Source organism: Aspergillus japonicus, assembly GCF_003184785.1.
Source record: "Aspergillus japonicus CBS 114.51 unplaced genomic scaffold BO86scaffold_97, whole genome shotgun sequence".
Taxonomy (NCBI): domain Eukaryota; kingdom Fungi; phylum Ascomycota; class Eurotiomycetes; order Eurotiales; family Aspergillaceae; genus Aspergillus; species Aspergillus japonicus.
The window spans coordinates 4203-32180 of record NW_020291734.1 but is presented as its reverse complement, the minus strand read 5'-3'; the positions used below and the strand labels follow the sequence as shown (position 1 = coordinate 32180).

At 53.6% G+C, this 27978-nt stretch overlaps 11 protein-coding genes across 11 annotated transcripts, besides 3 other annotated features; 5 read left to right on the top strand and 6 right to left on the bottom strand.

The window, feature by feature from the left end:
* Positions 1-124: 124 nt before the first annotated feature.
* BO86DRAFT_443398 (glycoside hydrolase family 55 protein) lies at positions 125-4767 on the bottom strand (the record flags this gene model as incomplete). Its single annotated transcript, XM_025676363.1, has 5 exons — positions 125-933; positions 986-1144; positions 1213-3611; positions 3681-4497; positions 4527-4767. 5 exons carry the CDS (start codon positions 4765-4767, stop codon positions 125-127), a joined length of 4425 nt encoding a protein of 1474 aa, XP_025522404.1.
* A 1114-nt stretch (positions 4768-5881) lies between these two features.
* On the top strand, positions 5882-6827 carry BO86DRAFT_325477 (uncharacterized protein; the record flags this gene model as incomplete). The annotated part of the gene is made up of 2 exons (XM_025668527.1): positions 5882-6669; positions 6725-6827. The coding sequence occupies 2 exons, from the start codon at positions 5882-5884 to the stop codon at positions 6825-6827; spliced, it is 891 nt and encodes a 296-aa protein (XP_025522403.1).
* A 110-nt stretch (positions 6828-6937) lies between these two features.
* On the bottom strand, positions 6938-8224 carry BO86DRAFT_443396 (uncharacterized protein; the record flags this gene model as incomplete). The annotated part of the gene is made up of 1 exon (XM_025676362.1): positions 6938-8224. Exon 1 carries the CDS (start codon positions 8216-8218, stop codon positions 6938-6940), a length of 1281 nt encoding a protein of 426 aa, XP_025522402.1. The 5' UTR covers positions 8219-8224.
* An 846-nt stretch (positions 8225-9070) lies between these two features.
* On the top strand, positions 9071-9451 carry BO86DRAFT_404577 (uncharacterized protein; the record flags this gene model as incomplete). The annotated part of the gene is made up of 3 exons (XM_025674026.1): positions 9071-9189; positions 9252-9301; positions 9354-9451. The coding sequence occupies 3 exons, from the start codon at positions 9071-9073 to the stop codon at positions 9449-9451; spliced, it is 267 nt and encodes an 88-aa protein (XP_025522401.1).
* Positions 9452-10450: 999 nt separating this feature from the next.
* On the bottom strand, positions 10451-11327 carry BO86DRAFT_325545 (uncharacterized protein; the record flags this gene model as incomplete). Its single annotated transcript, XM_025668531.1, has 2 exons — positions 10451-10973; positions 11044-11327. 2 exons carry the CDS (start codon positions 11325-11327, stop codon positions 10451-10453), a joined length of 807 nt encoding a protein of 268 aa, XP_025522400.1.
* Positions 11328-12240: 913 nt separating this feature from the next.
* Positions 12241-14052, top strand: BO86DRAFT_443390 (uncharacterized protein). Its single transcript, XM_025676361.1, has 4 exons — positions 12241-12369; positions 12431-12928; positions 12996-13139; positions 13194-14052. The coding sequence occupies exons 1-4, from the start codon at positions 12304-12306 to the stop codon at positions 14010-14012; spliced, it is 1527 nt and encodes a 508-aa protein (XP_025522399.1). The 5' UTR covers positions 12241-12303; the 3' UTR covers positions 14013-14052.
* Positions 14053-14391: 339 nt separating this feature from the next.
* Positions 14392-14694: a sequence feature (Protein overlapping with rRNA (BO86DRAFT_250047, RAH76504.1) was converted to a misc_feature.).
* Positions 14695-14760: 66 nt separating this feature from the next.
* Positions 14761-14786: a sequence feature (Protein overlapping with rRNA (BO86DRAFT_250047, RAH76504.1) was converted to a misc_feature.).
* Positions 14787-14936: 150 nt separating this feature from the next.
* Positions 14937-15021: a sequence feature (Protein overlapping with rRNA (BO86DRAFT_250047, RAH76504.1) was converted to a misc_feature.).
* Positions 15022-16528: 1507 nt separating this feature from the next.
* Positions 16529-18578, top strand: mirD (putative MFS siderophore iron transporter). The gene is made up of 4 exons (XM_025672996.1): positions 16529-16776; positions 16845-17115; positions 17180-17522; positions 17600-18578. Exons 1-4 carry the CDS (start codon positions 16601-16603, stop codon positions 18529-18531), a joined length of 1722 nt encoding a protein of 573 aa, XP_025522397.1. The 5' UTR covers positions 16529-16600; the 3' UTR covers positions 18532-18578.
* A 667-nt stretch (positions 18579-19245) lies between these two features.
* On the bottom strand, positions 19246-20076 carry BO86DRAFT_372606 (uncharacterized protein). Its single transcript, XM_025670355.1, has 3 exons — positions 19957-20076; positions 19540-19884; positions 19246-19433 (listed from the first exon to the last, which is right to left on the bottom strand). The coding sequence occupies exons 1-3, from the start codon at positions 19959-19961 to the stop codon at positions 19259-19261; spliced, it is 525 nt and encodes a 174-aa protein (XP_025522396.1). The 5' UTR covers positions 19962-20076; the 3' UTR covers positions 19246-19258.
* A 1981-nt stretch (positions 20077-22057) lies between these two features.
* BO86DRAFT_249958 (glycoside hydrolase family 16 protein) lies at positions 22058-23361 on the bottom strand. Its single transcript, XM_025667168.1, has 4 exons — positions 23119-23361; positions 22780-23060; positions 22436-22727; positions 22058-22377 (listed from the first exon to the last, which is right to left on the bottom strand). The coding sequence occupies exons 1-4, from the start codon at positions 23210-23212 to the stop codon at positions 22067-22069; spliced, it is 978 nt and encodes a 325-aa protein (XP_025522395.1). The 5' UTR covers positions 23213-23361; the 3' UTR covers positions 22058-22066.
* A 1089-nt stretch (positions 23362-24450) lies between these two features.
* On the bottom strand, positions 24451-25775 carry BO86DRAFT_413799 (NmrA/HSCARG family protein; the record flags this gene model as incomplete). The annotated part of the gene is made up of 5 exons (XM_025674779.1): positions 24451-24638; positions 24699-25210; positions 25292-25343; positions 25390-25524; positions 25590-25775. 5 exons carry the CDS (start codon positions 25773-25775, stop codon positions 24561-24563), a joined length of 963 nt encoding a protein of 320 aa, XP_025522394.1. The 3' UTR covers positions 24451-24560.
* Positions 25776-26090: 315 nt separating this feature from the next.
* Positions 26091-27978, top strand: BO86DRAFT_249948 (Zn(II)2Cys6 transcription factor domain-containing protein). The gene is made up of 2 exons (XM_025667167.1): positions 26091-26280; positions 26338-27978. The coding sequence occupies exons 1-2, from the start codon at positions 26221-26223 to the stop codon at positions 27811-27813; spliced, it is 1536 nt and encodes a 511-aa protein (XP_025522393.1). The 5' UTR covers positions 26091-26220; the 3' UTR covers positions 27814-27978.

Below are 27978 nucleotides of genomic sequence, written 5' to 3'. Positions count from 1 at the left end.
TGTGAACACAAAACCTAGAATAAATATTATACAATTCGAACTGAAGCTAACTCCCACATAAAACTAAATTTCTTCAAGCCTACTTCCATCCCCGTTGAGAAATGCATCAAAGGATGAAGGCTGCCTACGCCGGCACAGTGGTAATGGTGGTCGTATACGAGGTCGCGGTCATGGTGCACAGCCGCTCGCACTCGAGCTGGGCGTTCTCGAAGACCTGGCGCTGGCAGGCGGCATGGGCGCGGGGCAGACTGGGACACGAGGCCATGCCGAAGGAGATGATGTCGGAGACGCAGGAGTAGTAGTCGCCGCCCTCGCACAGGTTGCTCAGCACGGAGGTGGCGATGGTCGCCGTCTGGGTGACGGTCACGGACTTCTCGGTGGTGCTGGACCCCGCGCAGAAGGTGAAGTCGTAGCCCGCGTAGTTGGTGGTCGTGGAGGACTCGCACGCGATCACGTCGCCCCAGAAGTCCGTCGAGGTGAAGGGGTAAGGGTTGTTGTTCTTGGTGGTCGGCGGCGCGGTGGTCGAGGTGCTGGACGGCAGGGCCGTGTAGCCGCAGAGACCTGCGGACCCGCTGAGCGTCGGCAGGTACCCGTCGTAGCCGGGGCACACGCAGTTCGTATCGGAGCTGCCGGAGTCCGGGTCTTGGTGAGGCGTGCAGCCGATGGTTGGGGAGCTGTTGGCGCCGCTGGTCGTGGTGGCGGTTGTGGTGCTGGGCTGTCCGGCTGTCGCTGTGGGCCCGGTGGTCGTTGTCGCTGCCCCGGGCGCGGCCGTGGCGGTTCCGTAGGCGCTGTAGATGGACCATGCGGCGTCCCAGTCGGCGGTGTAGATGTCGTCGTTGTAGTCGTCCCAGGGTTCGACTCCACCCAGAAGCACGGGGGCGGCCGAGTAGATGTCCGATGTCGTGGTGGCGGTGGTGTCGCAGCCGACCACATCTGTTTTTGTTAGTCGGTGAAGCTGTAATATGGAGAAATGTACTTGGCTTACCCTTGCACGAGGTGGAGCAGGAGCTCGTGGAGGCTTGAGTCACGCAGGCCACATTGCAGGAGCTGTAGGTCGAGGTCTCACATTCCTCGTCCTCGTCGCCAGGAGAGCCGGTGGGCACGGGCTTTGGTCGGTTCGGATCGTTGCCGTTCTTGTTCGGTGCTGCAGAATGTCAGTTAGTCATGCGAACAGAGCATCGTACAAGGCGTTAGACCAAGAACGATACGTACATTTACCTCCTCCGCAATCAGTCCAGCAGTGCTCACAGACCTTGAAGATCGCGTTCAAGCCTCCTAGGATCCCCTCGTGGCAGCTCTCACCACACACAGCCCTGTTGGTACACTTGGGCTTGGGTTCCCCACGGTGGTGCGTGACGTGGTGCGTGCCTCCAGGGGGAATAATAATGCCAACAGCCGTGGTTGTGGACGAGGTTGTTGTCTTGGTGGGCTCGGTCGTTGAAGTGGGCACGTCCGATGGGACAGTCGTGCCGGGCCAGGGAGGGGGGTAGAAGGGCACCACAGTGCTGGAGTAGATGCTTCCGTTGTAGGTCATTGCCGGCCAGGTGATGTTGAACGCCGTCTGGATGATGCTGGGCTCCGGCGTAATAACGGTGGAGGTTGTGCCGTTACCGATCGGGACGTTGTAGAAGGGCACAATAGACGTTACCACATCCGGGATGGTGATTGTGGAGGTGGTTGTCGACATGATATATGAGGTGGTAGTGCTGATGGTACCATTGTAAGTGAAGGTGTACGGCACCTGATAACCAACACCGATCTCTGTCGTCAGGGTTGGATAAACGAAGGTCGTGGCGGAAGACAAAGTGGTGGGCGGCAGCACGTAAGTGCAGGGGGGATAGCACTGGACGATAGTGTCATTGTCTGGCTCGGTCCAAATAATGGGGTCAATGTAGACAATGCCCGAATCGTTGCCGTTGGACCCGATGTCTGAGCCGCCGGTGGAAAGTGCCAGCCACGCGGCAATCTCGCTGGTGAAGCCGTTGCGCGTCGTGTCGTTGAACATCAGCGGAGCGAGGCTGCCGTCTGGGCTTACGATCTGCTCGTTACCCTTGGTAAACAGGTTGTAGATGTACAGACCATCAGCGTAGTTGGTCTCGACCAGGGCCAGCTGGCAGGTCTCCGTGTCGATGCAGCCCTCATCATAGTCCTGGAAGAAGGAGTAGAATCCGGCCGAGTAGATCAGCACATCGGTCGAGTTGATCACCCGCAGAGCCCAAGCCCCTCGGCAAGAAGAGTCGTCTTCGTCGCAGTTGTCAAAGGTCGGATCCGAGGCAAAGTTACCCACCCCGGCCGTGTATGGCCCTGTGGCGTCCGGGGAGGGCTGGTAGTAGGGAGTCTCGGTCTGCATGTGTCCCAAGTAAACGTTGGCTGCATTGGCCAGCTGGTACTGGTACATCTGCGCGTGCTCACTGGCGGTGCCATACAGCCAGGTCGGGCCCTGGGATTCGATCAAGAACCCACGACCCACGTAGACGGAAACATCAGTCTGCACATTCAGCGGGATTCCGGCGGTGCTCTCGGATGCCGCCGCGTTCAACTTGCTGTCGAGATCGTGATCAGCCACCCAACCCCAGACATTCTCAAAGTAGCCGGAAGCAGACGAGGTGACGTGCATCAGGAGAGCAGCGCCCATGCAGTCCTTGCTCACTCCGGACCCGGTGGGGCACTTATCCAGCCCCAAGTCACTGGCAGTGGTACCTCCGACGCGGAAGTGACTGTCCCACATGGCAGCGCTACCCTGGGTGCTTTCGTGGACGTTCCACTCCACCAAGACAGCACCGGCAGTAGGACCCTTGACCGTGAAAAGCATGTCCGTGATCTCGATGACACCCTCGTCGCCCTCCTCACCGACTTGGACCATCACCTTCGGGTTCTCCTCGTCCTCAAAAGCAGACCCCGTGCCCATAATCTGACTCCATCCAGATCCAATGATCTTACTCCCAACCGGCACTTTGACGGTATCTTCCACCAGATACACACCAGCAGGGAAGTACACCACCGATCCCACGCTGCTCGCCAAGAGACTGTTGATCGCATCAGTCTGATCACCGGTACCATCATTGGAGATTCCATTGCTGGTCGCGACGACGGGGGTCTCGCTCTCATACTGCGGCTTGGCCCGGCGGTAGTAGGCACCCGAGCTATCGAGGAGGACCTCCGGTTTCTCTGGCGCGGGATCAAGGAATCCGGTCTGCTTCCCACCGGAGCCATCGGGCAGGTAGCGGTAGCCCATGGACCAAGAGTTGAAGTACAAGGCGTCGGTAGACCCCTCAAGGATGGTGTCGCCTCCGCTGATCATGACCACCGCAGCGGAGTTCTCGACCAGCAGATTATCCAGCACAATATGGGGCTGCCAGCCATCCTTCTGTGCCACCGTAATGCCGTAGGGCACGCCGTTGAAGTGCGAGTCAACGACCGAGATCGACCCGGTTCCCTGGTCTCCCGTGCCCGAGTACTCGGTGGCATCGATGGCGATGTAGCAGGACAGCACGTAGATGTTCTTCCAGTTGATTCCCCAGTTCCAGACGGACTTGATCGCCGTCAGGCACGAGGTGAACTGCAGGTTGATGGCGGTGAACTGCTGCGAGCCCGCGAGGAATCCGATGTTTCTGAACCAGTCCTCCATGTTAGCAGAGTATGAGGTATGGGAGAATCAAGGAATCATGCAGCGCACTCACCCTCCCGTAAAGGTCAAATCCGAAACCATTCCTCCACTGCCGTTCTCCATGTAGATACCCACGGCCGTGGCAGCCTGGCCATCAGCGGAGACGGCCATCTTGAAGTCGCAGTTCGTGATACTGGTCGCCTGGCCGACCTGCCAGTGCACACCGGCCGGCACGTAGGTCTGGTTGTTGTCGGTGTTAGTCCAGTTCATGCTGGTCATGTCGAAGACAAAGTTGCGGATCTGGCGGTAGAAATTGCTCTGGTTGATGTACCACTCTGAACCATTGCCACCGGGAACGTAGAAGTCGGAGTCGAACAGGGCAATGCCCGTGAAGTTCTCTGATCCCTGGATGACCGGCTTGCTGTTGGGGTTACCGACGAACTGGGTGTAGTAGTACTGCACGATCGGCGTGCTGATGAGATACGTGCCCGCGGGGAAATAGACCACCGCGCCCAGCGTGGAGGAGGAGCCACAGTCTTCGCCGCAGCGCAGGGTGGAATCATCGGAGGCGCTGAAGGAGGCGACCGCGCGGTTGATGGCCGCTGTATCGTCGGTTACGCCGTCTCCGACGGCTCCAAAGTCCATGACGTTGCGGAAGAACTGGTACCCCGACGGCGCAAAGGGAGACGAGCCATCGGATCCGAGGCTGGATAGCCAGTAGTCGTCGGTTGAGCGACGGGCGTGGTGCATTTTTGCATCGGCCGTGGCATTGAGCGGCGTAAGGACCGGACCAGTCATTGATCCTTGGTCTGGCGCACTCCCGAAGAAGTTGTTGACATTGTCCCGCATGTATGAAGGCGGCGGCTGTTGCATTGAATTAGTCTTAGGTCCTTTTTTGCTCGTAGCAATCGCAGGCAACCTACTTGAGGTGATCCGGGAGGCAAGGGCGGGCTGGTTCCCACCGGCTTTCGCGGAATCGAGACGGTAGTCGCAGGCCCTCCTCCCATGGTAAAAGCCTGACTAGAGGCAGGAAGATGTGACGACTGTTGTCGTTCATGGCGCATGTGGAAGTGGCCATGGCCATTATGCGTATGCGCAGAGGCCGATGTAACACATTGCGCTCCAAGCCACAGCAGGCCCAAACTGTGAAGCGACACCATGGTGCCTGTGCGGAAGTGATTCGCAGTGACTACCCATTATGATCGAGGGAAAAGGTGTCAATAAATGCGGCACGAAGATAGTTGTTTCTGGCTCTTCCCCCTGTGCGATACAAGTCAGGGGGAGAGGGTCCGAAATCCGAATAGTCCTGAACTGTGCTTCCTGAATTCAGGCCTTGAGAGGCTGTAACCGATAAAATCCAGCAACACTCGGCTGGTGCAGAAACTTAGTATGTAGGATCACTTAGTGGAAAAAGTGGATAGAAAGCAATCACACAGGGAATCCTTCTTCGGACATGGGCTCATTTGGGAAAAGTTGGGTGGCAGTGGAGAGCATTCTGGCCAACCTCATTTCCCTTATCAGAGCCGCATCAAACCCTGAAGGCCGTTCAGACGAGCGGTCCCTGCATGACTCGGGCCAAATCAGACCATGTGGAAGTCCCTGGCCCACTTTTAATTGCAATAAAGGGACAATTTGGGGGCCAAAGAGACAGTTTTGGGATGGCGTATTGCACAGGGTGGAGCCCGGCTAAATCTTTAGTACCGGAACGCCTCGGACAGAAGCCGATGTATACAACAGTGCTTGCAGGATGAGGCTATTCAACTCGCATCCTGCCACGAAAAAAAAAAATCAAATCAATGGCCAGTTCAGGGGCAGGGTTCTCAGGGCACTAACTTGAGATCCCTGAGATCTCGCTCACGTGTAATGTCAAAAAAAGGGGGGCCACGCTGAGGTACCTGAACGAGACACACGGTCGACGATGGAACTAGTCAAATAGAATACGATTACCCCAACTGCTTGGAAATCTCATCAAACTGGATAGCCCGAATACATGCCCTCAGGATGGTGCGGCTGCGTCAAGTTTTCTCTCCTGCGTTTCTCATCGCGGCGCTTGCCGCCAGTTCCTGGTGGCAGCCCGCGGTCGCTGCGGACGGCGATCTCGCGAAGCTCAGCAAGCTGTTCAAGTATAGTACGGATCCGGGTGCAGTGGATGTGGGAGGTCTGCCGACCGACACAGACCTGCAGACTCTCTTGACCGATGCGCTCACGCTTGCCAACGCCGGGGTGGCCGCTGCGACGGACGCCCTCGCCGGCAAGGCGGAGGCAGAGCGACTGATGAACTCCCTGTTCCTGTCCCCCAGCGAGTCGGACCTCCAAACCATCCAGAAGCGCTTCAATGGCGTGGTGACCTATCTCACCAGTGGCGGGAAGATCAACAACGGCGCCCAGAAGACGAAGCCGTTTCTGCTGTACGGCGACGGGTGGCGCATCCGTCAGGACATGAAGAGCGAGCTGCGCAATGCCGACGGAGAGACCATTCCCAAGGCCGATGGATCGGGCAATGTGCTCATCGAGGATGATTCGCTGATGGTGCAGAAGCAGCAGGAGGCGAAGACCATCGCGGAGAAGGACGCCGTGGCTCAGGGCAAGTCCGCGAGCGAGGCCGAGGACCAGTATCCCTACTGGAGCGATTCAATCCAGGGCTACACCTTCGACCAAAAATGGGGGGATTCGCCCACCGTCGGGGTCTTTGACTCGGGCTCCTCGGCCATTGCATTCACCCTCATGGATACCGACAAGGCGCTCATCAACCTCGGTCCCAAAGCCCTACGGGGCGGCCGCCTGCACGCGGTGGACGTGACCGCCGTCGCCAACAGTTTGTTTGAGGACCACACGCCTCCCACCGGCAGCACCATTACCTCGATCGCCGAGGTGGCCCCCCAGGCCACCGCCATATTCCACGAGCTGTTCCACCTGGTCTGGGGCGACAGTCTCATGTACCCCTCCGTCGGCGAGGAGTACCAGTTTCAACGGATGACGGGCTACGAGAGCCGAGGCAGTGGGAAGAAAGCGTTCACCAAGAGATACGCCATGCGGAACCCGCAGAGCTATGCCTACGCTGCGTATGTGTCCCCTTTCCAGTTCAGGGGAGGTTATGCTAACATGAAGAATGAATAGGATCGCCTATGATTACACGCAAAATGTGCAGTACAAGATTTCCAACAAGAAGTCGGCCCCTGTTGAGTTCTTCACGGGGTTTGCTTCCTACGAGAAGAGCTAGAGGGGATATATCTGGGGGGGCACTTCGATGGAGGGTATGATTAGATTATTCTGGAGAGCTTGCGTGGATGGTAGATAGTGTTTTGCTCAATGCTTTAGTCACTTTGATTCTCAGTACTCCGTGTCCCCACAGAAAGGAAGGCTCGACTTGTGCTGCTGTATCTCCTCCTCGCTTAACAACGCATACCACCGCCGGTAGTAATCGCATGGATCACCCAGTGGTGACCACAGTCCCATCGCCGTGATCCTCTGCTCCTCCCACAGAACTAATCCGTACGGCAGATAGGCTCGCAGCGCCATGTACTTGCCGCGACCACCCAGGGGATTGTGTATCATACTGCGCCAAAACTGGAACCCGAGGGGCTCCGCATCGAGATCCTGCCACTCGCGTGCCGGTGGTCGGACACCATAATCTCGTACCGGTTGAAAGACGTAGCCTGGCGGCCACGGACGGCATTCATCCTCAGGGGGAGGCGCAGAGGGGGCCGCAGCCTGGGCTATCTCAGTCGCTAGTGCTTTCTCCCTTTCCTCGTCTAATTTGCCCTCCAGCTGGAGAGCTCCTTCATCCGGCTTAATTGCAGTACTCAGCCCATCGGCGTCTTGCGCCAAGGCGCTGGCATAGGGCGCAGGGGCACACGGCCATCCGAACCTCAAGTGTGCCGGAATATCCGGGAGCACCAGACCCAGACCCGTGGTTGAGTCGGATCCAGCCGCAGCGTGGCGGGCCAAAAAGTCGATGACGGTCAAGACCTGGTAGATACCGGAGGAAGGGATGGGGTATTCAAAGGGGGTGACTGTCGCCAAGCGGTCGAGGTCCGCGGGACTCCACTCTAGCGACCCTTGGCGGCCCGCACGCTGAAGGCTCTGGTACCACACATGCCGCCAAACCGCGAGAATCGTGCGCTGCTCTTCCGTCCACGTGGGCTGCCGGAATGTCGGGGAGTACTGGCGCCGGGCGAGCAGGGGACGCGATAGGCAGTGCTCGAGACAAGAATCGAGACACCAATGGGCGAGGAGATGGACCTGGTGTGCGAACCGCACGAACTCCCGGACGATGTCCGCGGTGGCGACCACTGGCGGCCAGGGCCCGTCTTTCTCTACCAGGTAATCCATCGCGTCGTAATAGTCCTGGCACGGGCTGGTTCCGGCACGCAGGGACAGCACCGCCCGCATGAGAATTCGCGATTGCAATGGGACGGTGGCCTCGAGCACGGCCTCGACGGTCTCCAGCGCCCGAGCCTGGAATAGTGCGGCCAAGCGTGCAGAGGAGTTGATGAGGCTCCACAGAGTGGAGATATCCGGAGATTGCCCCAGAATTGTTAGGAGTAGTTCATTGGGTAGGCTGTTAAAGCCAGAGGGCTTTGAAGAAGGAGGAGGAGGAGGGGAGGACATGGTCACTTGTTTGGTGAGGGGAAGAAAGGAGGCGCAAGTGAGCGTTCAGCGTTGATTCAGGTTTATTTTATCAATTTTATCTCCGCGCTACTGGGCAGTTATCAGGCGATGGCCGCGATGGGGTGAAGGATTGTGGGGACTCCGACCAGTGAAATGCGGTTGGGTTTAAGCTTTGCCCAAGAAGGCCAAGCCGCGTGGAGGCGTTGAAGAAATCATCTTGACTACCCCCACCAACTATCGATTTTCAGGGTTAAGGGTTCCTTGATAGAATGATACAAGTACTTGATAAGTTAATTGTCAATTCCAAATTGCGCGTAGCCTCGTGCCGGTCCGGGCGGTGAGCATCGTTGTTCCTTCCTATTCCAGCCCTAGTCCATCCCTTGAATGCATTACCCCTACTATACTAGTACTACTATACTACTAGCCTGGTCTAATGGAAAACCCTTTAGACCCTGCTAACAATCATGTTAGTGAATCACAGATTCAATCGAACGCTTCGTATTCTCTCGGCTATTCACAAGCTATCAGGCAAGCTCTATACTCCACAATCCTGCGTCCACATCCTTCACCAATCACGCGATCGCAGACTGAGACATTTCAGCCTCAAGGGATTCTGTATAGATAACTTGCCTGTGCCAAGTCCAGCGGCGTTGGAGGCCGTCTACTCCTGCAGAGTCCGACAGAGCCTTTCTCTCCCAATGGGACCATGAGCTCTGGGCGCGAGTATCTAGCGATATGCCTCAACTTCCAAACCATAATTGAGGCTTCCTCCGAATACTATATAAGCCTGGTGACTTCCTCGTCTCGTAGACTCTCCTCACCACCATCCTCATCATCCCAGAATCCCACAAGATGCAGCTTCCTACTCTCCTCCTCACTCTCCTCAGCGCCACGGCCGTGGTGGCTCTCCCCTCGGCGGAGACCAGCAACGCCGACCTCGCCACCCGCGGTGACAGCGGGTGCTTCCCTGTGTACGTACACTCTCATTCAATCTGGCAGCTCCTATGCCTTGTACTGACTTGCCTTACTATAGCTCTGACCCCGATTGCGGTATCTCCACCTCCTACTGCCGCTGTGCCAACGGTAAGACTTCATTGCGTGAACAGACGGGAATTCTTGCTAATAAAAAGAAAAGGATGGTACTACCTCTTCAACTCGGACGAGGGTGGCTGCAACCCTCCCTGGGGCATTGTGGCCACTGATATCAGCGGCCTGCCTGGCTGGAACTGTTAAGACGTCGGTTCTTGATCTGGTGCACGTTGGATGCATGTGAGAGATCTGGAGCGACGTAAGCAGTACGAGCACTTGAGACTGGGACGAGTCTGGTTGGACGATCTGTCGGATTGTTTTGTATCGGTCGGCGACCGCAGACGATTATGTTATTATACCAGCGTCGGCCTGACCCATCCACGGCCACACCTTGTGTGATACAGATACACCTTAATGAGGAGTTGCCCGCAGTCCTAGGGCAGCTTAATACTACTTGCCTAATATATTGGACTCCCCAAAGCACTTTACGTATAATTCAAACACATGAGACGAGCACTAGGTGTGGGAGACAGGGCTTTCTGTCCGCTCATCAGTACTTGAGGCTACCTATTAAACTCCGCTGGCTTAGCAATAAGTCTTAAGCCTTTTCTTAGTCGCTGCTCTCGGAGTCAGCAGTACTCAAATAAACAGTGCCAGGGCTAAACAGGCCCTTCCAACCTTCACGAGGATTTGGCGGAGGAATAGATAGTATATACAAATTACAGCAAAGGTTGTATAACCGATTCTTAAAAAGCTTACAACTATACCTCTAAGGATTGCTGTACTTATAAGGTTGCCTTTCTCAGTCGCACCTGTTAGGGGCATCTCAACATCATTGTCGATTCTCATCGAGCAATTCGCCTCGGCCAAAGGGTTGTCGCCTCCAAGCAATTGATTCATTAACTGAAGCCCAGTGTTGCGAGCGGCCTTCGCTGCAAGGAAAAGAGCATCGTTGATCAGCGGAGACCGACGATTCCGCGCGTGCACCTTGAGCCCCGAACTGCCAGAATCGCGAAACTAGGCGGACGAGAACGAGGAGTAGCAAAGGAACTTTACAAGAAGCGCACAATCGCAGTACGATAGTAGGCGTATTTGCCAACGAACAATATCATCATCTATGTACATGAAAATGACCAAGACCAGGCCCTCCACAAAGACCAAGGAATGCCGGAGAATCCTACAGCTCACCGGACACTCACCAGATCATACATCCTCCGCCTTCGGCTCCTGCTCCTGCTCAAAATCTCCAGAAACTGCAGCTCCCGGGATCACGAAGTCTCTCTCGAGCATCGCAGACCAACCCAAGGCCACGGCAATGGCCAGAGCAATCATCTCTTCCAACACAGACATGCACAACGAGAGAGTGAGACTGCTGGCGCTAGGGTTGCCGCTGAGGGAGGACTGGAAGATCTCATAGTGGCCCAAATCGGCGATCGCCGCATAGATCAACCGCACTGTATAGAAGGGCGCAGAGAGAGCAATTCCGATGAACAGCTTTTTCTGGAATCTTTGCAAAGTGCCTTGTGTCTCCTTGAACAGCCAAGCAGTGGCCGCCAGGATGGCGGCAAAGACGATGAGAAAGATGATCATGGCTGCCTTGAGGAGTGCATTTATGTTGCCGGACTTTTCAGTCTTATCCACTCCCACAATCGCGATGATGAGGGCGATCAAGGAAACAAGAGACAAAAACTGCAGGGGTTTGGGAGGAATTCGGTATTCCACATCACTAAGAATGCACATACCTACCTGTTAGCATGTCTCTGCCAATTGAGTGAGGTCTAAGGTCTCTAACTTACATCTGTCGTAACAGTCCCATATACATCAGGGACTGGGGGGCGATACCAATCAAGTTGCATACCGTTGCGGCGGTTCGTAGATTGGTCGAGGTGAAACTGAGCTGGGCCAGTGTGCATATGCTGCCGACCACCCGGAGCACAGATAGGATGACAGCGAATCGCCAGGTAGGACCACCGGCTCTCCATCCTGTTCGTTTCCAGATATAGATGGAGCACGCGAGAAGAAATGGGAACACAATCAACTGAAGGATTGAAATACCATCGGAATAGGTTACCTTTGCCATTGTCGGTGGATGTGATTGAGGTCGAAAAAGAGACGAATCAATCGAAACGCAAGGCTTGGAGAGTTTGTTGTATACCACCTTCACAACAGGAGTAGAGTCATATTTATACACTGCTGGGTTGTTCTTCTCCCGGACCGGGGTGGCCTATCTCCGGCTCAGCGCTTCTCCTTCCTGTCAGCCTTGCGCATCAAATGTAGAAGAATTGCCCTTGTCAACGAACAACTCCCCTAGAATAGACCAGATGTGACCAAAGCCAGCCGCTCCAGATAAATCAATCTGTTTGATTTCTCAGCTCTGAGGATATTGAGTTCAAAGTTCCCATTAGTGAGCCTTAGTACAACCGAGCGCGCTAATTTCAATCCAGTAGCCGGCTCGGAACTTGGGGCCTACAATTTTTCTTGAGGGCTATCCTTACACGGACTGACACAAGCATCAGATCGGAGTTCCCGGTTTCATGATGTAGTGAATACTAGGTAGTTCCTGGCCACGGAAATCATGCAAAATTGGCTTGCAGAAGAACAGGACTAGTCAGATCAGGTCCGCTGAGTGACGGTCGGAAACAAGGACCTTAGTCAGTGGACCGACTATAAGATTGATATGTCTTCTTCTGTGTCTGGCTTCCCGCTTTATGGGCGTCGTTCGCAGTGAATGTGGATATTGCTTGATCCAAACTAGCTAGTCCACTCACCCGCCGCTCCCAAGCTGTCCGAGTTGGCTACCTGGGATGGTTTAGTGTGCGAGCCTTAGTGTTCTAATTTCTGCGGGGTACAGTACATTTACAATACCTATACGTACTTTTGGCCCCCATGCGGGATCAACTGGCAAACGCTTGCGAATGCTTGTGGGGCGGATCATTGCCAGCCACTGCTATCAAGCTAGCTCCCTTTTATTATAACACCAACAGTCCTTCCCCCCCCCGCAATGCATCAACAAGCCACGTCTGCGAACTTGTTTCCCTTTTAAGAATGATAGAATCATGGCCCGGGTTTACAGAGGAAAAATCAGTATGGGGTGTACCTTGTGCCGGAAGCGACGGCTGCGAGTAAGTGGGCACCTTCAGGCATAAAACATTAAACATTGGGGAAATGGCCAACAGTATGCAGTGCGACCGTCGTCAGCCATCTTGTTCACAATGCCTGCGAGTGAATCAAGAGTGTTTCGGATATCGAGATCCGGATACCCTGAGGGTCTATGATCAGAGCGCGGAAGTTGCGTCCAAGGCTCAAGCCCGATATGGTGGCGGTCCCACCCAACAGTCGCCTGCGGAAGAGTCGCCGTCTACACCCACTTTAGTCTATTCACCCATCTCCGATGACCAGCGGGCCATGTCGTATATTATTCCATACTATATTGGCACGGACCAACATCGGGGCTTACTTTTGTTTCTGCCAAGCCTGTTGCAGAATGACCCCTCTCCTGCGTTGATGGCCTCCGCCAAGGCTATAGGCCTGTTGGGTATGACGAGGAGGCCGCATGTGAAACAGCGAGCCAGGGAAGAACATATTATTGCCTTGCGTGCTACCAATAGTGCTTTGAGAGATCCGACAACAGCAACGTCGGATTCCACTCTGGGCGCCGTGTTGTTGCTGGGCTTGTATGAGGTGATATCTCCCACTCTAAGCTGCAATCTTTTCGTCCAAGCGACAAACACTAATCAATCCCTTTCAGCTGATCACATCACGACCCACGGAAATGGGTGTTGGCTGGAGGGATCATGCTCAAGGAGCAGCCAAGCTCCTGGAACTGCGAGGTGAAGAGCAGCTGAACTCGCCTGTTGGACTAGAGTTGTTCACCATTGTGCGCTTTCAGAATGTGAGCAGTTACATCCGTGGGAGGTTTATACTACTGGCCTAATGCAATTGGCAGGTAATCAGCAGTGTCTTCTTCAGACTGGGGTCCCAGATTCACAATTCACCCACGATCGCAGCGCTGTCTCAAGTTGCAAGTTCCAAAAGAAATGAACATACCCGGCCGATCGAAACCCTCTACAATATGCTCATCGAGCTGAACGATATAGCAATCGAGGTTGATGAGGCACACCTCCAAGGTGACCTTGAGAAGCAACAGTTGTTGATAGAGAGGTCTCTTACCCTCGATGCGCGCCTACTGGCGTGGACGACATCGCTGAGTCCCGCGTGGTCCTATCAAGTCATCGATGACCCGCGTTCCCATCTGCCCAAATCCACCTATCCTCCGATCTATGATAACAGATATCATATTTACCACGGGGTCTCCATCGCCACCATGTGGAATAACTACCGCCAGACGCGCATCGTGCTCAACGAGATGATTAGGATGATGGCCCTGCGCCGGTGGAGGCTACAGAATCTGCCACAGTATCAGCAGATCATCTATCAGTCTACTGGCATTATTGAGCACATGGCGGGGGAGATCTGTGACAGTCTTCCATATTACTTCATTTCCGGCGAGGTAGGCTTTGGAAGCATATACCGGGTGCTGTGGCCGCTTTTCATTGCGGGCCGATGCGCAGCAGCAGAATCTCCGGCAAAGGAATGGACGACGCAGATTCTCGACCTCATTGGAAATATGACGGGTATTCAGCAGGCCATCGGCATGTCGCAGCTACTCAAGCAGGAGAAGCCAGCCAGCGTGATTCCGGGAGGGGATCTGGTTACCGAGTCTATCTTTAACCAAGCAGCCAGGTTATCTCTTGATAGTGACTAAGAGGCTAGTCTGAGCTATATGCGCTGAAAATGAATAATTGATATGGAGAAAAGTCGTATGCAGCTCTTGCTAGGAGATGTAGCGCCAGAGGAATGCTGCTTTAATCGGCCTCGTCACGGCAGGCCTTAGAACACAGCATCCTTGCGCGGAACACATCGCTGGATGTAAGGAAAACCTTAGCATCCCTTTTAGCAGGTAGCAAAATAAAGCAATGGCTTAAGTGTACACAACATATAACTTTAGTTAGTACGTTGTTACTTTTGAAGGGGTAAGCGAGAGGAACCATGCTTTCCAGCATCAGTGGTCCCGCCACTTTTACATGTAAATGCTTGGCAAGCGTAAGCCAAACAAAACAGCCTGCGCCCGTCATGTCCTCGACCTACGTTACGCAAAAGAATAAAGGCTGCAAAAAAACATACAACAGAAGGGATTCGCTGGTGGTCACCCACCCAACTACTACCCTCCCGGCGTGTGGCTTAAGTACGGCTGAGCGGACGGGAAGCCCTGTTTTCCACACCCTGTGGTCGTATGTGCTTGCTTGAAGGATCAAGCTGTATATATGTTTACCGTAGATGCGGCTAGCAACGCAGTCACTTACCATTTTAACAAGAATTGAGTGCTGCACTAACTTACATGGCTTGTGCCATGGCAAGCTTCTTGTCGCTGTGGCTGGTTGTCGGTCCTGTTTGCCCCCGGGCGCCGATCAATTACCACCGATCCTCCGTACTTCAATTCTGCAAGTACAAACCTCCAATTGCTGGGGTTCTGAGAGTACTGAGATTCCCATAGTCAGGTTGTTGAGGTTCGAAGGCGTGACTGCGAATGGAAGAAACAGGGGGTCGAACAAAACCAGATGTGATGGTATGTCAGATCTGGTTTTCCACAGCCTCAAACAGATGGAGAACAAGGCGGTATTTACCTTACCCAGCGGTTGCGTTGTATCTTTGCCCGACAGACGGACGAAGATCCATACCGATACATGTATTGAAAATACGCTCTTCAGATCCATCTGGGACAGAGGATGACCCAGGCTGTTATCAATCTTATCAACCCGCTTCCCGCCCGGGAACCAAGAAGACCAAGCTGCCAGAAAAAGGATCTGATTTGTGTTAACCTGCATGGCCAAGGTGGTTGCTTCTCCGTAGACGCAGGCCCACCGTTCTTCCATGGTCCCTGAATCTGAGATATATGGCAGCCTAGCCTGAGTTGTTGGTCTGAGACATATTATCCAGTTCGGCAATCTCGAATTAGGTAAACCAGTCTGACATGCAGCAACAGGGACACTAATTTATGGAGGACGATGGTAGCCGAGCGGGAAAGTGAAAATTTCTATTTCAAGCAACGACAGCTTGACCACACAACTACCTCATGATGGATCATACTATCATTCAAGCAGCGTGGGGTGATGATGATGATGAAGCTCGAAGTAATGAGTAAGACACCCGCGGAGCATACAGCATCATCTTCGCCACAGGTGCGCCCGCATTCTGCGGCAATTATTCGGAATCAGGGCACGGCACTAAACAAGGGACAACAAAAAGGGTCCAGCAGATGGGGAAGTCCCGCGCACGGGGCCCGCGGACCACGAGAGTCTCCGCTCTGGAATCTTAGGCCACCACATTTCTATAAGCTGGATTCTGGTTGTGGAGAAGTAGGAAAATATCGTTTGATGATGTTCTACCTCCTGGATAGACCTCAAAAACAACCCGGACAAACTGATCTTTTTATCAGATTATCTGCATCCGTGAAAACCGCGTGGCATGGTTGCCAAGGAACTCCCTCCAAGAAATCGCGGGCTTGGCTCCTCGCTTTGCTACGAGGGCCAAGTGTCCGGCCACGACCTCGGTTACGAGTCTCGTCTCTTGGCTCACCAGACCGAGTGCAACCACTCGAAAGTGGTCCGATGTGCTCCGGAGGATACCCGCTTGCGGATTGATTAGATCCTTGGCCGTTCTTGGCGGAGGAGGGGAGCGGTGCTCTTCTCAGCTCGCGGTGGAGGCACTCAACGAGACGTTGGGTCTGTGGAGTTTGGTGATATACATGAACATACAATTGTTGCAGATCTTTTGGGAATTGCTACAGATGTTACATCCTTTTACTGTAGTTGAATGGTCATCTGAGCAGGAGAGGAAGAAGACATTAGAGTTCGCATTGATAGGGCACACAACCATCTCGTTCAGTTGTTAGGAGGCACTGAACATAGAATAGAGTTTTTCTTACTGCAGGAGCAGCCAACGAGCAAGCATCCTAGCCAAAATGGCACGAAGTGTCACCGAACCACCCACCCCTAGCGTGGCGATGGTATCTTATCAGATGCAGCATCCTGGTTCCACCTCGGACCAGGCCCGCCACTGGGAGATGTCGCCAAGGGAAACCCAAGACATTGGGAGGGGAATCGCTGACCCGGTTGCTTGAGAATACGCAGGCGTGACACAGACAAGGCTTGGCCGTGCAAGGGCTGCTTAAAATGTCTCACGCCCGCAGCCCCAAAGGATCGATTGGCAGATCGACAAAAGTTTTTTTCTTTCTTTGCTTTCTCTCCCGCCGCCCTCTCTGCCTGTCGGACACGGTTCGATTGCTCAGTCACCATGGCCCTGGATAACAAGAGCCATCCCCCTCAGGTCGACGAGGACCCTCTTCCCATCGAGCGCGAGGTTTCCCCCGACCCGTCACTGCAGAACCAAGATCAACAGGATGGTGTTCGCGTTGCCGAGGCGGTCACGGCCGTGTGGTCCAAGAAGGCTCTCTACTTCTCCTATGGATGGTGAGTGCATGCTAGCCTGTATGCTTTAAGATTCTTGGGTCTGGGACAAACTGACTGGAGGTCTATAGTATGTGGATGCTCTACTTTGTCAGTGGGCTGAACAACAACCTCACCGCCAACCTGTCGGCCTACATTACCAGTGACTTCTCGGCACATTCACTGTTGACGGTCATCAGCATCGTCACGAGTGTCATGGGTGCTGCGTGCTTGCTGCCGATTGCCAAGGTGCTGAACCTGTGGGATCGGACGGTCGGTCTGGGCATCATGGTTCTCATTGCGATGATGGGTTTGATCATGATGGCGGGTTGTAACAACATTGCCACCTACTGTGCTGCGCAGGTGAGTTGCTCAAGCCAGAGGCCCTTCTGTATGCAGTGGAGTATACTGACACGGCCCTTCCTAGGCCTTCTACACGGTCGGCTTCACCGGCGTGATCTTCTGCGTCGACGTCCTCACCTCCGACACCTCCTCTCTGCGCAACCGTGGTATCGCTTTCGGCTTCACCTCCTCGCCGTACATCATCACCGCCTTCGCCGGCGCACCCCTCTCGAACCAGTTCCACGAGACCAACTGGCGCTGGGCGTACGGAACCGTCTGCATCCTGTTGCCCGTCGTTGCCCTGCCGTTGATCTTGACCTGGGAGATGGCCAAGCGCAAGGCCGACAAGGAGGGTCGGTTGCAATACAAGCCCCGCAGCACGCGCACCTGGTGGCAAAGCATCTGGTTCTACATCGTGGAGTTCGATGGTGTGTATCTCCCTCCCCTACATCCACCTCAGCCACGTTCCGCTACAACCCCTCTGACACCGAGTCTCTCCTTCCAGTTGGCGGCATCATCCTGATGATCGGCGGCCTGATCCTCTTCTTGACCTCGTTCAACATCGCTGGTAACACCGAGGAGGAGTGGAAATCGCCCAAGATCATCGCGATGATGGTCGTGGGCTTCTGCGTGCTGCTGCTGTTCATCGTCTACGAGCGCTGGGGCGCGCCCAAGCCGTTCATCCCGTACCACCTCCTGACCAACCGCACCGTCATCGGGGCGTGCCTGCTGAGCACGACCTACCAGATCTCGTACTACTGCTGGGCGAGCTACTACACCTCGTTCCTGCAGGTGGTGTACAACACGAGCCTGACGCAGGCGGGCTACATCAGCTCGATCTTTGATCTGATGGACCCGATCTGGCTGATCGGGTGCGGGTACCTGATTCGGGTGACGGGCCGATTCAAGTGGCTGCTGCTGTGGGCAGTGCCCCTCTACCTGCTGGCCAGCGGGCTGATGATCTACTTCCGCACCCCCGGCCACTCCGTCGGCTACATGTGCATGTGCCAGATCTTCTTAGCGGTCGGCGGCGGCACCCTGATCCTCATTGAGCAGGTCGCCGTCCTGGCCGCCTCCTCGCACGAGGAGTACGCCGCCATGCTGGCCCTGCTCAGCACTTTTGGCAATATCGGCGGCGCCGTCGGCAGCAGCGTCTCCGGCGCCATCTGGACCAACACCCTGCCCCAGAAGCTGCGCCAGTACCTCCCTGCTGACACCCTCGACCAGTGGGAGGAGATCTACGAGTCCCTCGACGTTCAGCTTTCCTATCCTGTCGGCTCCGAGACCCGCATCGCCATCCAGAATGCGTACGCCTCCAGTCAGCGCAATATGATGATCGCCGGTACGGCGCTGATGGGGCTGTCCATCGCCTGGGTGCTGATGATCAAGAATATCAAGATCAAGGAGAACAAGGATGTCTCCAAGGTGCTGTTCTAGAGGAGTTGATGGGCGGGGTGGAGGCCGGGGTTGGTGGATCGGTCGTGGGGAGGTGTATCCCCGGTCGCTGGGACTTGCTCAACATTCTATGTAATTCCTGGGGGCGACACTTGGGGCCTGGTTCAGGTCGCTCCATTCTGTTCTAATATTGCTATAAAATTAATTAATCCATCTTGCGTACATTGTTGCAACGAGAGTCAACATTTGTGCTCTGTAACGCTCCCGAGCAGTATTCGGAACTCACCGCGTAATGCATCCACTATTGCCATAAAATGAATGGTTGGAACACGTTGGAACAAGCGCTAGATAGACAAGAGCAGTGAGTACTGCCATCACTCTGTTGGTTAGGTAAGCTGTGGTGTCTGAGAGACAGTTGTGCAGTATCTGCAACCGCATCTAAAACTGCCCTCGTCGTCGCCTGCATCCAAGTTACTCGAAGGAAGGTAGGGGAAAGGTCTACTGACAATACGAATAAGAATCGATATAAAGAGGTCCCGGATAGCATTAGCAAGTAACATCAATTTTTGCATAAGATGACAAGACTTAGTAGTTCGCTCTTGTTTCCCTCAATGAGATACAGCTTGGTCAGCAAGGAAAAGTCGAGGCCGTTCGAACCACAAGCACAGCCCGTCAGAAGTAGGACAACTGAATAGCACGAGAGAAGCCCGACGCTACAACAACTCGGAGTCCCGTCCTCTGCATATCTCTGTGCTCCTCCACTCAGCCTCTACTGCTGTGCACAGCCAGTGCCGCCACCGCCGGGGGCGTCGACATTCTCCTCGTCGTCGTTTTCCTCCTCTACCTCCTTCCACGGACAATGAAGCTCATCATGCGGCCACAGCCGCTGGTAGAGCACCCTCGCGGCCCTCCACTCCCAATCATGGTCCCAATAGCCATCCGATCTGAGCGAGCAAGCCCCGTTCCATCGTCAGCAGACGTCTTCCAGCATCCAAACAGAAATCAAAGAACCAAAGGAATGAAGCAAGATGATGAAGAAGGGATACGCACCTCAACTCGACAGCGTGCGGCGCCAGCATCGCGGCCCGGAGCAGCACGCACGCGACGACCTTATCGTAGGGCTTGCGGGCGGTCTTGACGAAGTTGAAGGACCCGTCCTCCTTCACGCCGATGACCAGGGGCTCGTGGCCGTTCTTGCCGACCCCGTTGAGGTCGATCCCCTCGTCCACGGACACGATCGGTGGCGTGGCCATCGCGTACCCATCGTAGTAGTCGGGCGGCCCCGTCAGGGGCACCCCGGCGGCGGCGATGATGGTCTGCGTGTCGGCGATCAGGCGCGGCCAGGTCGCTTCCCAGCCTTGGCTGGCGGAGTTCACGTGGAAGTAGTGGGTGTAGCTTTCGGTGTAAGTGAGAGCGTGTTAGTGGGTTTTGCTGGGACTCGGGAGATCTGGTCAGGGTTTCACTTACCCCATCTTTTGTGGCGGTTTTGTGTCGTGGTATGATAGGTAAAGGGATCTTGTGATCAGGTGGTGAAGAGGACAGAGGATGGAGTTGGAGATGAAAAGGTAGGGAGAAGGTAAAGTGGGAAGATGAGAAGTAGGAAGATGCGAGAGTGACAAGGTGGGAGGAAGAGTGCGGGCAAAAAGATGTTATCATTGAGGAAGTAACACTGTGCTACTCACAGTGAATGGAAGTATAGTACTGTACAGTGCATCCTTGCGGCATGCATACTAGGTAGTTTGCTGCCTGTCCCCGCTGCGGCTGCCTGGCATATTTCAACTACTGACTCTGAACCAAGAAGTCAACTTCTAAGGAAACCTGGCATTGTGTCTGCCAGCGTTGTTCCTCAGGATATCGAAGTTCGGTTTTCTGGATCTTTGGATTCCCCTTCTGATTTGTAGACTTTTGAATGCTATTTTATTTTATTTCCATATTCTTGCTACAATGTTTTAAGTATCTATACTATCTCCTCTCCCCAATTTTAAGGTTCACGCAGTGAAGTTTGCCCCCCCCCCCCAACTGTGAATTCAATGAGAAAGATTCGCAAGACCCGAGGGGATAGTCTAGATCACCACTAGTACACACCCACTTCCAGTATGTTGCTGAAATCCTCTGCACCACCCAGAAAATCATCAAAAGAATGCCGGATCTGGCCACAATCATAGTTTTATCATCCTCCGGGCTTATATGACTAGCTCGCTGATATTATTCAAAAGGCTAAGCATGCGGGGTTGAGCTTCTGGCCCATAGACTGAGTTTCGCTATCCCTCAGCCCTACGTCATACTCATAGAATTGCATAAGATTAAGCCTTCCGGTTAAAGCTTCGCTAAGCTTAGCGAAGCTTATTGTCAGCATTGGCGATTTTATGACAGATAGTCAAGGATCGAGTTCCTGGGTTAATACCAGATGAGAGACAGAGACCCTGTTAGATCCACACAGCTTCTGACACGCAAAGGCGATAGAAATCCTTACCACTTTGGTCCCTGGAATCCCATAATCTCGAACGACAGCAGAGCCTCCAGGGGCGCCAATATCCGCCTAGTGTGTACCTAGATCGATTTGGCAGTTTGCAACTCGGAAGAAGTAGGAAGCTCGGCGATCGGCGGCGAGTTGACTCTCAATCGGTTATCGCTGTGTCGACTCGCCTGCCACTTCTTAGCTCCGAGGGAGGTGCATTTGTCGTTCACCGGCATCGGCCCTCTTGCCTGCTTCTGGATATACTTGCTTCCCGGGTCATAGTCTTTACGTGCTGCGGCCAGTAAGTCCGAACAAAAGCGATCCGGCGGGCCATCAAAATTGGATATGTCTCCACCGTATAGTAGTCATTCAATAGATAGATGCTCTTGTTACAGACATTGATTGTAGCTTGCCCTTGATGGTTTGCTTGATGGTTTGCGTCTGTTGCTCATATAGCCGATCCTGCAGTCGGACATGGGTCAATATAACTGTACTCATTGAACTTACCACAAGACGGGTCTCACAGATCTCCTCTTTTTTATGGTCCGGTCGGCCATCTATGCCGGGCAGACTTGCAAAGGTGAATCCATGAGTGGTAATCAACTCCGAGGTGGGTCGGAGACGTCGGGGCGGGCCTCGGCAAACTCCGAGTTCGTGGGCTTTTCGGGTAGCCCCGACTCCACCACCATTGTTAAACAGATGGAGATGAGACTTCGGAGGCTCGGTCGAAGGCTGCTAGCTGCAGATCCCAGGATTCGTGGCTTTGTGGTGTGCTGATGCATTCAAGAGAACTCAAGTAGGATACAAAGATCACCATCAAAATCCCTTGCTGGTTTAACTCATCGTGATTTAGAAGGAATCAGGTGCGGCTTGTCTTCTCTCGCTTGGGGCAACAAGGGCGAAAAGATATTTGGTCGAATCTAGAAGCACGCTGTTGCGACGCGGGCTCTGGGCGTCACATGCACTACACATAAAGCTAAGGGCACGGGACGCAGTTATCTGGAGATCACTCCTCACAAACAGAGTCTTTGGAATTTATCCTGCGGAGTTGGTCTATATATACAAAGTAATGAAGACGCCTTATCTGGTGCAGTCAGAATAAGAGCACGGTGATCCAAATCAGAGAAGAGCAGCCAAAAGACCAGCGCCAACCATGGAAATCGCAGATCCATAGGAGAGGCTGTTCGCGCCACCAGTGTAGACAGCGCCAGAGCTGGAGGCAACAGCTGAGCCACTAGCCAAGGTGCTCTTGCTAGAGGTGGTGGTGGAAGTGGCGTTGCAGGTGGAGTTCGAGCTGGTGATACTGGTGTAGTCGCCGGTCTTGTCGGAGTAGGTGTAGCTGCATGCTGGGCTGTAGTTGGTGATGTTCACCGACTCGAGGTACATGATGAAGGGACCAGCGGTATAGTCAGTCTCGCCACCCGCCCATTCTGAGAAACACATTAGCAAAACGACATAGATAATTGTCAAGTACTGCAGTTGGCTTACCAATGGTTCCAGCGCTGTTACTGGGATCGCCACCAGCCCAGATTCCGATCTTGACAACCATGGGGGTCTGGGGGAAGTTGGTGCCATCCACCGCGTCAGCGTATTCGAGGGTGCGAACCACAGTTCCGTCGAGGATCCACTCGATTCTTTCCGCAGTCCAGTCAACGGCATAGGTGTGGAACTCCTCGACGGGATCAGTCAGGTCCACGTTGGTATACCTGTCGTAGCTGGTGGTGTTGCCTTTGCCGAAGTAGTCAGTCTGGACGTAAGTGTCGAAGGTTGAGATTTGTTCCTGTGATAGGGGTCAGCTTTCGACTGTTTTACTTGTTAAACCCCAATCATACCCAGTCAATCTCGTCGAGGTCATCGGACTCCATCACAAGTGTGCTGATGATACCGGTACCGTTGGCACAGCGGAACTTGGCTTCCACTCTTCCGAAGAAGATGTAGAAATCAGTCTGGATAGTGGGAGCATCTCCCTCTTCCTTGATCTCAAACTTGGCACCCAGGGAGGTGCTGTTAACCGTGCCAGCGGTCGTGGTCCACTTGTTGAACGCAGAAGACCCGACAGTGAAATCGGTGCTGAAAGACCACTGGTCGAGACCAGTATCGGCGGGACAGGTCTCTGTTGTGACGATCAGTTAGCGACAGGCTCAGGACTCTCGTTCTCGGCATCAACATACTGTTCAGGGGGTTGCAGTCGGTGTAGGTCTGGGCTGCGCACAAGGGCACTCCGGCGGCGAGGGCAGCGGCGGCCCACTGCATGTAGGACTTCATGGCTGTCTTGGCTGTGTGAAACGAATGTGTGATGGTGAACGAGTGAGAAGTTTCAGAAACGAATGAAGAGTGTTTCTTCAGAGATATAGAGAGCGAAAGTCCGATGGCTGGAACGAGAACAGGGAAGTGCCGGAGGTTTATGGGCTGGCGCAACCAAGGCGCAGGTGGGCTGTCAGGGGGCTGGCGCAGCGTGGGAAGGCAACAGCGAACATGTCGTCCTCGGGGCTAAGTTCGTCTTTGATCAAAAGCGCCTCCACAGTTCGAAATGAAGGACGTATGCATATTAGGTGTCCAAGCTCTTATTGGCGGGGTGGGTGGAACTGTTGGCCGAAGACGACAGCCTTTGCTATGGTATTTGTTCGCGGGCCATGGGGCCATGAACTGGTGCAAAAGCTTGACTGGATACTGAGTATGCATGTTGCAGAGCGAAAGTCAACGTCGTCTTGAATACTTTTCCGCCGGCGGAAGGGCGCTCGTCTCAAAGGGGGTAAGTGCCGTCGTGGACAGTGGAAACGCGGTGGATCTTCCATCGATATACATGTGTTCGTTTGACGGCGTGACGCTGAAAGCCACTGAGCCTACGTATGAGCATGCATCCTCCCCAGGTTTCCACCCAATAGACTGATCAAGCCACACCGAGATGGTTGCCCATCATTGCTCATCGTTCCTACCCACAGGATCTGCAGATAAGCCCATCGCAAGTTGTCAACCCCTCAGCCGCCGCCGCCCCATGAATGTCTGAAACTGTGATGTTGCGAACTCCACCCCCAATCATTGCCGGTCATTGTCAGCCAGAAGACAATATCAGAGACCGATATAGTATCATACTGTTGTAAAAGGGGGGGTGAGAGCTGAAACACGCTTTGAAGGCTTAGGACTGTGGGAGATTGTGCAGCATGGCTCGAACTCCACCCTCTCCTGGACCGGGTGTCTTACGTAGACAGCCTCCCCGCTAGTCCGTTTTCGCCCTGCACGTGATCTGGGCCTTACGTATCACGACCACGCCAGAGACTCGAGTGGTTCATGCTTAAATATAGACTCTTGGACCTTGGAACTGGGGTACCTTGCGAGGCCTCTTGACCGGCTCTAAAGGCATCCACAGTTGGGTGAACCTGACCCTCGGGCACCTGAGGTCAGAGGACATACGGTCACGTGATTATGCACACCGCCCACCAGCGAATCCGCAAGGCGGCACGTCAGCAAGGCATCAAATTTCCATACCAGATTCTAACCGCAGGACAAGACCCAAAATACAAGCAGCTAGATTCCACCAATACCACCCTTTCGATATCTAAATCCTTCATGGCACTAAGCGTGGCTTAAGTTCAATGCAAGAGCTGGAAGCTGTCTATTTATCGCCCAGACTGACAAACTCAAGCTTGCTTCTAAACGCCTCCTCCAACGAGATCAGTGGTTCGCTTGCAATCTGTTCACGATACAAGATTAGCATTACATCATTCTCCACCAGACTGTGGCAGGATAATACCTCACGAGCCTTCTCAACTGTACCATTATGGAAGTAACCATACTCCTCAATGTACTGGAGGACCTGGCACAAGTCTTCCTGAAAGAACTCGGGTAGTCCCCTCGAGGCAAGTGCAGTCTTGAACGTCTCTTTCGGCAGGGTCTGAAAGACTACAGACCTTCCCAGCTTGTTCAAGGTCTCCACTATCTCTTTGACGGTGTAATACCCTTCCGCGATATCCAGCCGTTTCCCAATTGTCTCTTCTGGGCGAAGCAGGATACCCTTCACAAACTTGCCGACATCCGCTGCTGCGTCAACCACAGGCAGCACGGTGTTGATGTTGGCAGGCTCCGGTAAGGGAAGGCTGAAAGCTGGAGGATCAGTGGATAGAGGAGCGAGGAAGAAATCAACGATGAAGGGCGTATACACTCCAATGTTGATTATCGTGTGAGGGATCGCTAGAGACCGAATATAGTCGTCCACAACGGCTTTGCCATCCCAGTGAACAGCGCCGGTGAGTTTACCGTCGGTGACTATGTCAAGCAGCAACATTGTTAGTCGAGAGCGACTGTGTGATACAATGACTACTCAGCAACAGGTGCGAAGTGACTTACTCTGCGAAATATGCGGCAGACTTGACCAGATCAGATGTTTAATGTCCAGCTCCTGTTTTAATTAGATAAACGTCTCGGGTACCAGAGGCTGATTCTACCTTGGCAACCTCAGCCACAAGCTTCGCCTGCCTTGTCTCTGCAGCATAATCAAAAGCTTCCATGTTGGTGACCAGGTACACTGCATATGCACCCTGAAGTGCAGCATAGACTTCTTCCTTTTTATCGAGGCTTGCCTAGTCTTTGTGGTTAGAGCCATGGTATTGTACAGTGCAGTAGCTGAGCAGCCATGTAAGCTTACCTTGACAACCTCTGCACCTTGTTGAGCAAGAGCCAATGCGGCTGGCTTGGAAGGGTCCCTAGTGATAGCTCTGACCTTGAATTGTCGAGAGGCGTCAGGGTCGCTGAGTATGGCCTTCGAGACTGAGCCACCCTGGACACCAGTGGCTCCAAACACCACAAAGACATTTCTATTATCAGATGGCATGTTAAAGATTCGTGTATACGAGAACAGAAGTGTATGCCAGGTAAGAAATGTAGCTCGGTATGACAGTTTGACTGTTCTATTGAAGCAATCGAGGAGTTTTGAGCCGGTTTTTATATCTTCATGGACAGTCGATTGAGCTTTTGTCGGGTTCATTCTCCATGGATTTGTATATTATCTTTCAGACTCGCAATATAGAGCGCTGATTGGCTGATTCGCAATACCTTCCGAATAGGGCTAGCGTCACTGCTGCCCGCCGGTGCCGAGTCTCTTCACTTCCAGGGTAGGTGTAGTATTCCTTTCAGTTGTCATCATGAGAACGTTAGCTCACATCATCATCCGTATTTGTAATGATTTGCAATCAGTTTCTCGAGTCCCAAGGGAATATAACGACCAGTTGCGCTGATGCGCTGGGAAACGCTCCACAACACTGGCCTCATGTGGGACAATGGTTCGCCACGGACGGCTGTCAACAGGCTGCCAAACTTGCAGGAAGCGGAAGATCAAAGTAAACCCATCTTACCTCTATGCGATTGATAAGAAGCATGAGGCTAACTGCCTGCAGTGTGATAAGCTACGACCGGCCTGTACCCAATGTGTTCGATCTGGCTGGCATTGCCCGCGAGATGCGGATTCTGCTGATCGAATGTTTATATATTGTGAGCCGCAAAGAGCAGCCATCAACACTTTCCAAGCAGTACATGCAACAATGTCCCGTAACGCTTCCTCCGATGCAAAGCACCTGGTCCATACCACCAAACGTAGGAGGGAGCACCTCGTTTCAGCTCCAAAACTACCGATGGAGATAGTGCAGCCTCTACATTGCCGTGCATCCGAATACTACCTAGCAAACCATGTCCTGCGACCGACCCGAGCGATCCGGGGCTATAATGAATACCTTTATACATTCAGCGCGGAGGTCCTGAGAGACCCGATGGTTGCCACCAGCCTGAGTGCAGTCGGGCTCGCAGCCTACTCTTACAAGTATCAGTATCCAGAAATCTTGAGCGAAGCAAGATGTGAATATGTTCGGTCCTTGAGATTCATTAATTCAGCACTCTCGTCATCGCAAGCGAACGCAGCAACTGATGCGATCGTCATTTCAATACTGCTTCTCATCTCCTACGAGTCTCATACAGCTGAGACCAGGCGTACTATGTCAAACCGCTATGCGCATGTGAAAGGCGCAGCGACGCTACTGTGTCTGCGAGGAGACGCGTCTATCTCATCTTGTCCGAGACGGCAGTTGTTTCATCACCTATTCTCATGTATCTCGGTCCATTGCATTATGTTGTCGCTTCCGATACCGGGTGATCTAGTCCTACTGCATGAAAAGGCCTTAAGATATGTTGATACGACGAGCGATCCTGCATGGCGGCTGTCGGAGTTGATCATCAAGGTGATTGAATTTCGTGATGAACTACGATCGGGAAGGATCCGAGATCCAGATACTATAATCGTTGCCGCTCAGAAACTCGATAGTGAGCTGGCTTCTGTAGCAGACACCTTTCCATCCTCTTGGCAATTTGAGATTTTCACTTCGCAAGAGAGGTCAGAGTTGGTCTTTGGGGAGGGTTTCCATGTCTATCCAGACCTATGGATTGCTTACAACTGGAATAACCTTCGAGCATGCCGGATGATTCTGCTTGATGAGATCCGTTGGCAATTAGAGCAACGCACGATACTTGCACACCCCTGCATGATGGCTGGTTTATTACAGCATCAGCGAACGTTGGTGAAGCTGCATCAGCTAAGCTCAGAGATATGTGCAACAGTCCCACAGCACTGCGGCTATCACTTGGAGCTGCTGAATTGCACAGGTCCAAACGAACCCTCAAGCCCACACAAGCAGCTCAGGGATAGTGATACAAGTATCCCGAGGGATGCCGGTGCGCACCTTCTTTTCTGGCCCTTTATAAATGCCGGGCAGTTCACTCCATCGCAGCACCAACGAAACTGGATCGCTGGTCGCATCCCTTCCGTGGGTCAGCAGGGAGCTCTTATTGCCGATATTCTGAAGTTGGGACAGCGAGTGTTCTAATGCGGTGGAAGAGGATAGATTAAAGGGCTTGAGTTGAATAGAGTTGAACCTGCATGGAATTCCGGCTCAAATGGCACACTCCGGAGTAGAAATAATCACATGTTTGAGTTACGTCAAAGTGGACAAATGATTGCCTAGCCTTCTATAACCACACAAAGAAACACC

Excerpts from the sequence above, each read along its gene's own strand:
- BO86DRAFT_443390 (XM_025676361.1), top strand. The coding sequence starts at position 12,304 with ATGGCCCGGGTTTACAGAGGAAAAATCAGTATGGGGTGTACCTTGTGC. Across the intron at positions 12,370-12,430 it reads GCCGGAAGCGACGGCTGCGA|TGCGACCGTCGTCAGCCATC; the intron begins GTAAGTGGGCAC and ends AACAGTATGCAG. Across the intron at positions 13,140-13,193 it reads CCATTGTGCGCTTTCAGAAT|GTAATCAGCAGTGTCTTCTT; the intron begins GTGAGCAGTTAC and ends TGCAATTGGCAG.
- mirD (XM_025672996.1), top strand. The coding sequence starts at position 16,601 with ATGGCCCTGGATAACAAGAGCCATCCCCCTCAGGTCGACGAGGACCCT. Across the intron at positions 17,116-17,179 it reads CCACCTACTGTGCTGCGCAG|GCCTTCTACACGGTCGGCTT; the intron begins GTGAGTTGCTCA and ends GGCCCTTCCTAG. Across the intron at positions 17,523-17,599 it reads CTACATCGTGGAGTTCGATG|TTGGCGGCATCATCCTGATG; the intron begins GTGTGTATCTCC and ends CTCTCCTTCCAG.
- BO86DRAFT_372606 (XM_025670355.1), bottom strand. Across the intron at positions 19,434-19,539 it reads CCGCACGCTGTCGAGTTGAG|ATCGGATGGCTATTGGGACC; the intron begins GTGCGTATCCCT and ends TTGCTCGCTCAG.
- BO86DRAFT_249958 (XM_025667168.1), bottom strand. The coding sequence starts at position 23,212 with ATGAAGTCCTACATGCAGTGGGCCGCCGCTGCCCTCGCCGCCGGAGTG. Across the intron at positions 23,061-23,118 it reads CGACTGCAACCCCCTGAACA|AGACCTGTCCCGCCGATACT; the intron begins GTATGTTGATGC and ends TCGTCACAACAG. Across the intron at positions 22,378-22,435 it reads TAACAGCGCTGGAACCATTG|AATGGGCGGGTGGCGAGACT; the intron begins GTAAGCCAACTG and ends TGTGTTTCTCAG.
- BO86DRAFT_249948 (XM_025667167.1), top strand. The coding sequence starts at position 26,221 with ATGGTTCGCCACGGACGGCTGTCAACAGGCTGCCAAACTTGCAGGAAG. Across the intron at positions 26,281-26,337 it reads GCAGGAAGCGGAAGATCAAA|TGTGATAAGCTACGACCGGC; the intron begins GTAAACCCATCT and ends AACTGCCTGCAG.